Source organism: Anopheles bellator, chromosome 1 (assembly GCF_943735745.2).
Source record: "Anopheles bellator chromosome 1, idAnoBellAS_SP24_06.2, whole genome shotgun sequence".
NCBI classification, from domain to species: domain Eukaryota; kingdom Metazoa; phylum Arthropoda; class Insecta; order Diptera; family Culicidae; genus Anopheles; species Anopheles bellator.
The window spans coordinates 33,911,296-33,922,675 of NC_071285.1; the positions used below are offsets into that span (position 1 = coordinate 33,911,296).

Genomic DNA, 11,380 nt, shown 5'->3' on the forward strand with positions numbered 1-11,380 from the left:
TAAAAACGGCCAGTTTCCACTCAGTCACCATCAGTTCTTGTTTTGAGTTTGAATCAGTTACAGGCAATGGGAAAAGCAACGTTTGTCGTATTATTGGCGTTGTTTGCTGCTACTCTGGCCAAGCCACACAACAGTTTGCGCGATCAAAATGAATCTCCTGTTGAATATCTTCCGCCCAAAGGAGTCCAGCTACCATACGAATTCAATCAACTCTACAATTACAACCAAGTCCCGGAAGTGAATCTGGCTCCGTACTTTGAAGCTCAACGCAGAGAGTTTCCACGCATACTTTACCCACCGTTTGTAAGTTTCCCAAAAGAGCTTTATGATCAAACTATCGAGCAACGTCGATCAACTGACGATCGTGAAGCGGATGTGTTAGTTCCGCTGGAGAAACCAGCGTCCACTGAACTGTTTGATGAAAATCAGAAACCAGATGATATCGCGAACAAACGTAATCCGGAAATTCTCGAGGATGATCGAAAGCCATCTTCCGATAAACCTCGTGAAGCTTCCGAGGATCGTGCAGCACCGGTAACAAAAGATAAAGAAAGAGGAAATGCTTCAGATGGAAAACGTCCTAACGAAGATCAGCTGAAAGATGGAAAAGACATCGAGAAACCTCAGAAGCCTGTGCAAGGACAAGGCGAACGAAAAAAGGACACACCGCACCACCACGAGAAACGCAGACCCAACCATGGTTCTCATTCTACTAATGAAAGAGAAGATAAAAAGTATCCTGACGTCGCGAGGCCTCGTTCTCACGAAAAGGATTCCAAAGAAGGTCTTTTTGGGGAAGACTCTAAATTCCAACCATCGCGTCCGTCGGCTCAATCAGCGGTCGGTAGACCACGTGGCCCGCCCCGCAAAGCCTCACAACCTCAGCCGGGTAATCCTGGAAAACCGGAACCTTCATTGGTACAGATTAATGTGAACATTATTTCTTCTTAAATTTTGGACATTTCTCACATAGATTATAAATCTGGCTCCTTCAATAAAATGGTTTTGAAATTAGCATGTAGCATGTGTGATTAATCATGTTTCAAAATTTAAACAGCGTTTGACGTTTCGCATCCCATAAAACAACTGACAGCAATGCTGTCAGTTTGTATTGTGGACGTTGAATTAACCATGAGACCGTTAGCCAGAAATTAGTTATGGTTTTTTTAAATTGTTATTTATTTATTTAAGCACAAGTTTTTGTAGTTTCAATGAACTACGGACGAGCCACATGATATGTGGATTGTTGAGCAACAATACCAAATTGTTCAATGCTAATTGAACTATAAACTTAGTATCGGCCTTTTTGAGTTTTACGATGCGCGCAACAAAAGGCTGACAACAATCTTATATTGCAGTTTAAATGTACAGTGTATGTGGGCAAATGAACAAAAACGAAACAACAAAAAAAGCTAAAACTAATAGAAAATACAACGAGATAGAAGGGACTCGGCTTTGAGACGAACGAGACGACACAAAAATAATGCGTTCGATTGCGAAGTCGCAAGCAAACCTACCTATACCTTATACCTAATAGTGATTCCTAACTATTTTTTTGAATCTTGGTTTGAAAATCTGTAACAAAGTTAATTGAGGTAATCATCAGATTATTACTAAACGTCGCTTGCAACATCCATTCTAATTTAAGAAAAACTTCCGTTTCAAGATTTGATAGCTATTATCAATCACCGGCTGTAATGCAGCATCTTGCATGAGCTACCAAATCGATGACTCATGATTCCCTTATCAAAAGCACAAGATTTGCCTATCAAACGCAAAAGCGTTCAACCGTTAGCACTCTATCAGTATTTGCAAAATGTGCGTGGAATGTGTCACTTTTAATCCATTCAGAGATACCAGTTCAACTTTGGTCTTCCGTAACGATAACCACTTTCTAACATGCTTCAAATTTGATTCCACGTGATTTTACTTACGGTTGTTTACTTACCTACCTTTGTAAAATTATGTTTTAACTTTTGTTACGTGTTTATAGTGAACACATTTTCGTGATTTAAAAAAATGATGTACCGTTTTGTGACTAAGAACTACAAATTGAAATACAACACAAAAAACCTAGTACGAAATTCTTGAAACTGAGGGTGTTCGAAATATAATTTTTTGTCTCTTCTATTGCAATATGACTTCGAGAGTCACTCCGGTCGATGTATTCGCCAGAATTGTCTCTCAGTGACTACTCGATATTCGCAACAAAAATTACTTATCAGTAAGAGATTTCGCTGGAATGAAGAATTTATGGCAGAAACTGAGTCCTATTTTGAGTAAACAGATAAATCGTTCTTCATAATTGGTAATGTTAGAGCAGCGCTGAAATAATTGTGTGGCTCTTGAAGGAGATTACGTTGATGAGTAAATCCAACCGCGTTCGCCCCTTTAGGCCCGGGACTTTTCAGTGCATGTGTTACATACCGTGAAAACAATATTAATGTGATTTTCTTTCTTTTCTTTCTTATTTTCTTCAACCATCAAACTTTCTTTTTTTTAAATTGTTAATTGTTATTAAATGATTTGTTTTTGCCCATCGTAAACCTTCACAATATTTCCATCTTGTTTGAAATTTCGGATCAAGCAAAACACTTTTGTGGGCAAAACGACCACAGTCAACGTAGTTTACCAAGGAACTGGTATTTATTTATCATTCCACAAGTTATTTCATATCATGGTAGTATCGCTATTGTGGCCTACCACTCTCACAGTCTTTAGCCGCTGTCGTCGTCGCCTAAAAGATCAATAGGGTTTAAGCTGCTCCTTTCATGCACGTCTACGTTACGTAAGGCCGAAAACTTAAACTATTCGATGCATCGCAAGCGAATAATCCCGGGCCGACGATGTCACTTCCGGAAGTGGGCAAGCCACCGGCCCCGGTAACCGGTTGAAGCTGTTGATTGACAAAGAGAGCGGTCGCTTGGTGTGGCTTGGAACCACTGCCCTCCCGTTTATCCTTCGGATGATCCAGGGCGCAGGATAATTTACTCGGTGTGCTGCCACGTCGCTCTCGACTTCCGGACCGACTTTGGGGACGGTTATCGGATTCGATCGATTTGTTTACGCTCCCCAGCACCAGCGGACCGGACGAAGATCCGGGCGACCCATTCTGTTGACCGTTGGCATTAACGTTGCTTGAGCCACTGGTTCCATTGCTTTGGTTAGTCACGTTGCTACTTCCACTGGTGGTACTGCTGTTGCTGCTACTGTTCGTGCCATTTCCGTTGTTGGCGTTGCTGGTATTGTATTTTTTGGATTCGTTAATCTTCCTCGACCGTTTCCACTTCATTCGTCGGTTTTGAAACCAAATTTTAACCTTTGTCGAAAAGATTGAACAGTAGAGAGTAGAATTGGGCAAAGGGCGCTTACAACTACTGCGTTTAGTGGAATGCCAAATTAACGAGCCAGTGCTTACCTGCGTTTCAGAGAGAAGTAGATTGTTGGCCACTTCGTACCGCTTCGGTCTGGATAAATATTTGCTAACTTTAAACTGCTTTTCCAGCTCCAACAGCTGCTGCGAAGTGAACGCCGTCCGCGGCCGTCGTGCCTTTCCGTATACCGAGTTTTGGCCTATCAAAATTCAGTGAGATTCGATAAATAAATATAAACAGCAACAGACCGTACGGAAGAGGCTTATGGTACATTTCTTTTTATTTTGCAATGCTTCATCATTAATTTTGTTTGTTTAGCTGTTACCAGCGTTGCTGTAGCTTTATTCGAGTATTGAAAATGCTACGAAGTACAAGTACAGGCAGTGCTTATTGCAAAATCTTTTGTTGCGTCAATCATCCGTTTTTCCCATTGATTCCATTGATGGAAAATGGAAAGTTTTCCAACATAGAGATGTTTCCAACAGATTTTATGTTCATTTACATGTTACTCAAAGTATAAACAAGTTGCATTCTAGTTGCTTTACAGTTGCATATACATTTTGCTTATTGTTAATTAACGTTCACGTTTGCTAAGTCGCTAAGTGGTAATCTACTTTTGCTAGGGGAATACGTGAACACCGTTCCGTCATTTTGTGTGGTCACCAGGAACGAAATCGAAAAGCATTAAGCGACATGATTGCTTCACTGCACGCCAAACTACAATCATTTTCATCACCCAAAAGTGTAATTAAGAAACGGCAGCTGGTGCGGAATACATAAACCGAGGAACAACACATCACCCGTGTGCTGTTTGAAGCTACCATTCCGGCGTTTGCGCCATCGAAATCTCTTGGACACACCCACCCAGAAAGGGTGCGCTTAAATGAACGCCGAATGAACGATTCCGGAACCGGATCCAGCTTCGCATGAACTCAAAAAGCCGATGCGGGAAGTTGCTGTGTGCTGCAGTTCAACGCAATTGCTTTTGGATGCAGTCTGTCATCTTTTTCATCTTGTTTCAGCGGGCAAAAAGTACGACAATCGATTGCTTTCTTTGAGGAAGCAAATGTGCTTGTTTCAATCAAGTAGTATAAGCCAAACAGCCAACTGTAGTAGTAAAACGTCGTTTAAAGTTAGGATGTTTATATACTATGCTAGAAAAACAGTGGATTAATAGCGTATAGTTGTATAATGAAAATTGTCCACTCACTCGTGCCGCTGATATTAGTTTTACAATTTGGGATATACTGTTCAACACATCAATTTTACCACGCAACTATTCCTTGGCGTCTGCTTCGTTTCAGAACTACAACTTAAACCATGTTTGTTTCATAAAAATTACTGCGAAAATGTTGCCTGCAAAACTCCTACTATGATAAATGATTGCTTTACCTGTATTCCATTATTGTGTGAATATATGACTTTTGCATATTTGAAACATGTTTCAAATATGAATTCAATTATATGAAACCAACAACAACAAAAGCTTACTCATATAAAAATTATGAATATCATTGACACCCCCGGAAGCTGCGAGCTATATCTTCCATCTAAAGGGCATTCGATTTGCAGTAAACACTTGACGCAGAGTGAGTGCATCATCGTCGCATAAAATGCGCAACCTACGTGCACACCGCAGCCCTTCTCTCCCTTGTCTGAGCAGACCCTCGTCTACCTGTTCCCGTGGGTACACTTTGGCTCCCGAACCGTTTTATTTATCAAATTATCAAATTGATTGTAAACACTTAGCCCCCGCTGTTAATTGGCTCAGACAATTTGCAGTAAGGCGAAAGGACGAAGCCAGAGAGAGAGAGAGAGGGAGAGAAAGAGGGAGAGAGAGGGGCACGGTAAAGGGAAGCGAGTCCACCAGTCCGCCCTTGCCGATGATGGCAACATCATTCGCCACCCTGCGCACGAAGCCCATGAATATAATTCAATTAGTACCTAATCAGATGATCAGTAATTTGTCTGTTAGCACATATGCGAGCAATTTTTGAACTTGCCGTCGCCAGCCGGAACGGCAAGGGCAGCGCAGCGCAGAGCTAGGTGGTGGCATTTGATGGCAGATGGAAGCGACCGATGAGCCGCAGAGTGGCCGGGCCCGGGACCCCGCACACCACACGGTCCGGATGAGAAAAACGACATAAATCACACACCGAACCGAAGATGGCACGGGGCGTTAAGCGGAGCAGCGCCCGAAGTGAGAATGGGACTGGCGGGAACGGGACAGCGGATTGCGGATGCGCAAGTACAGCGCACGGAGCGCTATCAGCGTGCAAAGTAAATAGAACAGATGTCATTGTACAAAGTTAATTTGTTTAATTTGATTGCTATCGTCCCTAATAGGAAGGGCGTCAAACGCCACGCTGATACCACTTTCCGGCACCGCTCTCGCGCACCCATAATGGCCGCGAGGGAGCGCGAGTGCGTGAGGCTCGGTTGTTTGTGTAATCAACGGTGACGGGTTTGATCGCACGGCCGCGCACGGCACCACCCGGGACTGTTGGGCGAAAGGGAAGATTAGTGACCCTAGTTAACTGCAATCAAATTATTGAAACCGAAAGTATTTACTTTGGACCCGGCACAGCCCATGGCCTTACGGGTGCGTCTCCCGTGGTCCTGGTCGGGCGGCGAGGCTTCGTCCCTCTTGGTAGGCTGTGCGCATGGAACTTACAATTAGAGGGGTCTGTGGGCTTGCAAATCTGTGTTGAACGATAAGTTCCCAGTTCTGTCCCATGTCCACCGAGGCGGCCTTCGAAATCGCTCAACATTAGGCGGCATACATTGTGGCTTAGACTTCAGATTTGTTCGTACTTTTTGTAATATTTAAACTTGTAGAAATATTACCATTATTAGAATTACTATTCAGAACTCGAATGTGTGTTTGGGCAAGGAACACATACTGGGGGGCTACATGAGGTGTTCCGTAATGTTTTTGACATTACAGATTAATGCCAAACTGCTGCGCCTCTGTCAAAACGTTTACGGCTCGCGCGAGGCGTAAACCCGAGCGTAATTATTTTTTTCATACGCTTTGCTTACAAACAGAGGATAATTTAAGTTCTTATTTGCTGGTATAGCAACAAAATCGGAAAAAACAGATAAAAAAATTCAGAAATCAATTAATTTCTCTTCAATTTCTATTTTCTTGGACCAAAAACACGAACGTAAACACGTTTGACATTTCGTTTTTAAATTTTTGCTGCCACACGAAGCGTAAACGTTTTGACGTTACAAATTAATTTCACGCTAGTTTTCACGCTTCGTGTAGCCGCCTAGATATAATGCTTCATGTCGCCTTCGCGTAACTTATCAATCGTCGACTCGAGGGACGCCTGCTCGCCAGAGTGCCAGCGAAGCTAAATGGCTAATCATAAAAGAACGAGTGGTCGTTTAAGCTGCCTGATTGCTGGTGGCTGGTGACGCGAAAGGAAGCGCAGGGATGCCGGCTTGACGACAGGTTTTCCACCACATTTGCTCAGTTGTTCGCCGCGGGACGCCGGATTTTCCCCTGTTTCACGAACTTCGCTCTCCCCTTGTTCGGTTGCCGGCAGGAAGACCGGGGAAGGAATTACCATACAGTATATGGCGGCTTTCGATGGCCGTACCACCACCACAAAGATCGCGGCGCCGTATGGTCAACCCCCTAGGGCGAGCTGATTAGAGAGGGTGTTTGTTTGGGATCGGCACGATAATCCACTTGGTGCGGATTTTCACGCAAACTGTCACCCTGTGCGATGCGGAGAGCTCTCCTAGGGGGGTGCCGCACGAAGAAATAGTGTTAAAGTTTCCGTTTTAGCTCTATCGGCGCCTGATTCGAAAGGCCCGTTCCGTTTGCATGGTGGGATTAATTTGAATCAATTAGTATGAATTACAGAGAGCCGGGAGAGCGATACAAACATGTGGTTGTTTTGTGGACGGTTGCTCAACGACGGATTTCTTCGCAGATGTGCATACACGTGCGCGGAACGGCGTGGTGCATGGTTCGAGTACAACGACGAAATGTTTCTAATGCAACTTAAAGGCTAGCGATAAAATTAATCAGAAGTGTCCGCAAGTCTGCTAGTACCAGAACTTAATAGTATTATTAAATATTATGGCTTCGAACACCTCGTCGGCATCATGTTCTCTTTTATATCAAACAATCCGACGAACAGTTCACTTGTCGTCGGGAATAGGGACTCGGAGAGCATATCAATGAAGAAGCATCGAATTTGCAATCACAACATTACGTGACGTTCGAGTGACAACGAATCCCCAGACTTGGAACCTCCAAACAGACGCCCAAAAAACAATGGCCACAAGGGAGAGATGGAGGGAAATAAAAACGATTCGCACCAACCCAACACAGTTTGATTGTGGGCACCATCAGCCGCTGTGGTTTCCTTCTTGCCTCTTGAAAACCCCCAACACGGTCCGACAATCCGTTTTCGCACGTTTTGCCCAGTGCCACGTTGCTGAAATCGGTGTCACGACGAATATCAATGCTAGCAGTCTGGTGTGCTGTTTGCGTAGGCGGGTTGTTTGGAATCATGCTAACAAATTTGGAGATAACTCGATTTCTTTCCCCGCCACCCTCCCAAGCAGCGCGCTCGCCACAGAAATCAATCATTCAAACTCCGGCAACCGTCGAACAGGCAACCGGAGGGATGGGTTATGGTCCAAACTGGCTTCGCAAACGGAAAAAATATTATATCAAACCGACACTTTGCTACAAACGTCGCTGATTGCATTACGAGATTACAGTTAATGGATTCGGGAGGATTCTATTTGGAGCTTCCAAACAAACAATAGAATGGCTCTTACTCTTTACCGCGAATGTGAGGATGTGAGAAGGTTCAGGTTGAGAAAATACATACTGTAAAAATGTCTAGTGACAGTGGTTCGATTTAAAGAAAAAGATTACAGAACACAACAGAAGTTTCCACTTTCTAAGATCCAAAACTCAACGAATGTACAGAAAATGTGTGGAGTACAAAATTTGCTTCGCCAATTGCGTGTTTGGCAAGAACGACTAAAGTGAGTTATTTCTGTATTATTATAGTGTTCTGTAGTTTGAAAAATCCTGATAGCCATCGGGAAAAAGGAAAGCGGTATAAGTGGTGCTGCAAACGGTTCTTGGTTCAGTCCTTAATCCCTAATCTTCACGTAGCGGAAACAGAAGCCAAAATGTTGCGTACAATGGAGCATTTGCATGTAAATGTTATTGGTACACTGCACAAATATAGATAACGACGAAGAAAGTAAGCCGAACTCTCAGCTTATCGTACCTGTAAGCTCCGTGATTCGGGGATAATAGATGTTGTGGTGCCTGAGAAGCTCTAGCTGAGGTAGCTGCATGAAGTGGAACCGATTCCCGGGGTCGACCTGCAAAACCAGAGGGCATCTTGAAGTTTATAGCGTTCTTTCTTCACCATTTCTCTTGCCGTTTTCACTACATATGTTCGCCTGGATTAGCATAATTTTCACGTGTGTGATTCGCATGCATTAGCATAAATAATCTCACAATTTCCTACATCCTCCGATCAGATTTGCTGAGCAGTGGATCTGCAGATTGCACGTAACCTACCGGTATGCTCTTGTTACAAACGGCCGGATGGGTGTCGAAAGTGGTCGCGTTCGACGTGAAGATTACTTGTGAAGGGCAAAGATTATAGAAGGGCAGATAATCATGCTGGCTGGGGGAGGAAGATTTTGTCATTTGGTTCATCACGCAATCGTCCATGTCCTGCTGCTCCACGCTGCCGGGGTTGATGGACGAACATGAGTCTGACGAAAAGGTAGATTCGGACCTGTAATATAGACTAATGTTAGATTTATTGAACAACGCACGAGTACGTGTATGCTAAATGAATATTCTTCTTTTCTAAATAAGGTTTTATCTTTCCGAGGGGGCGTTTAGATTGGATAATCGCGAAGAATTGAATTGAAGCGAAGCCGCTTACCGCTTTTAGCTACTACTCTATTCATGCAAATGAATTTCCTATAATTGTTAAAGAAATGTACGCAAAGATGTCTACCGTTTCATAATTTTTGTTACAACCTTGAATAAAAACTAAATAATCCATCGAGTTGATAGGCTAAGAACCGTTCGTTTCCGTTATTCTGCAGCGCTCTGACAACTGTAGCTCGTTTATGCATGGAAGCTTATTTTCTGAAGCAAACAGATCACTTATTTTTCCTTTTGCCATTCCTATGCGTTGTAGCTTCAATTGATACACCAATCAGTTCCAATAGCGGCGGTTGATCATAAAATCTGGGCATCGCAATCGGTGACACAATTAGAGTAGATAACACACAACATTACATGGGCCATCATCTACCACGAGCTGGTAGTAGCAACCGGATAACGCATATCGATAACAAATGTTTCGTTTTTATCATTTGGTTTGGTCGCGTGTGAACTCGCTATCGTGGAACCTTTTTTTCCAAGGCATTGCATATTGGGGTATTTGATTTGTGCCACATAGACTCGATAAAAATGAAAATGTAAGGCGGTCCCTATTGGGGTGCCTATTTCGTTCTGATTATTACAATTACAATGATTATTGGTCCACTTACTTTCGCGTGCAATGAACTTGGTTAGTTTTATCTCTTTAACATCGTTAGTGCCGTATTAGAAAATTCTTTATCGTAGGGCAGCAATACTTTGGGAAACTTACTGTAACTTACCAATTTTATCAATTCGCAATTGTTTGAAAACGGCAAACAATAAATCTAGCGGTTCTTGAGCAAGGTTATATGCGCATATCATGTCTAGGGATTCCATAATTTACTTTATCAAAACATTCTTTGAACCATCGGTTTTACTGTTTTAGACAGGGCACCATATTTGTGATACATTTCAAAACAAATACCACGTGCAAGATTGAGTTTGCGGCAAGACACTGATTTATCTAAATACGCGATGAAAATTTGCGTTCAAAGTGTTTCGTGACTCTCTCCTAGCTCATCCCAGCGATTAGCAAACAAATCGTTTCGTTTGTTTGCTTTCAGCACACATTGTTGGAATGATATATAGAAGACATTTTAAAGCGAAACACATTAACGAAACCTCGAGCTCAGATTGGTGTTCAGCCAATGGCGTCTTACACGTTCCTCGAGGGTTTAGGCTTCCCCTTCGGTGGAAAGCATATATTGATTCAATTACCATCGATGCATAACATTCCCCCCCAATTCAATGGTATGTAGTGGATCTCGTAGCGCTGGGGACTGAACGAACAATTGTTGATTGGCAAGTGAAATATAGACAGTGGGGAGAACAAAAAATACGAGTCGCATCTTCTTCGGGAACGAGCTGAACACAACCATCTTATGTGCTGCCGTTGCGATCCGTATTGGCCCCAGAACATATACGCCTACGCACGTACATAAAACCGTTCTTATGGCTCAGTGGCCGCTAACGGCCAGGGCGTTGCAATCAGGCATTGAACACAATCACATTGCGCATGTATCGTTTATTGCACAATGATTTGTTGGGACTCGGCCGAAAACGGCGCTTCGAGCAGCGGAGCTTTCGCTTTTGAGTGATAGAGGACATGATGGGGTGCTTGGAATAAATGAATCGTTCTGATTTATACAATTTATGGTTCGCAATTTCTGTGAACATGGCCCAGAACTATTACACAGATCTAGTTCTAGACTACAATAGGTTACTAACAGAAATTACATTTTAAAATGTTTTTCTCATAAAATATACAATTCCTAAACAAATAATTCCTCGTACAAATAAATAAATTTAAAAAATACCAAATAAATTCGATGTAAGAAGATGAACTTAAATGCAATATTTTAATTTATATATACTGACCAAAACAAACGAGAAACATTGTTTTGATTATCGTGGTGTGAATTCCTTCCAAATGGTAAACTGTCAACAACGAACACTATTTGCCTGCCAAAACTACTGAATTTGTGACGCAACAATTCATGGTTCTTGCATCAAGAGGAATTTTTGTATCGCATTTTCGTGATAGACTCGTGATCGAGTAGAGTGGAGACAGAAG

The 11,380-nt window shown here is 42.7% G+C and overlaps 1 protein-coding gene across 1 annotated transcript in view; it reads right to left on the reverse strand.

Annotated features, from left to right (window-relative positions):
- Nucleotides 1-2,779: 2,779 nt before the first annotated feature.
- The window catches only part of LOC131215466 (homeobox protein Hox-B3-like), an 11,837-nt gene continuing 3,236 nt past the window's right edge, over nt 2,780-11,380 (reverse strand). The window contains exons 2-5 of the mRNA XM_058209855.1: nt 8,944-9,166; nt 8,645-8,741; nt 3,419-3,573; nt 2,780-3,319 (exon numbers count right to left, since the gene is read on the reverse strand). Of these exons, the coding sequence (XP_058065838.1) occupies nt 2,780-3,319; nt 3,419-3,573; nt 8,645-8,741; nt 8,944-9,166 (1,015 nt within the window). The remainder of the gene's footprint in view (nt 3,320-3,418; nt 3,574-8,644; nt 8,742-8,943; nt 9,167-11,380) is intronic.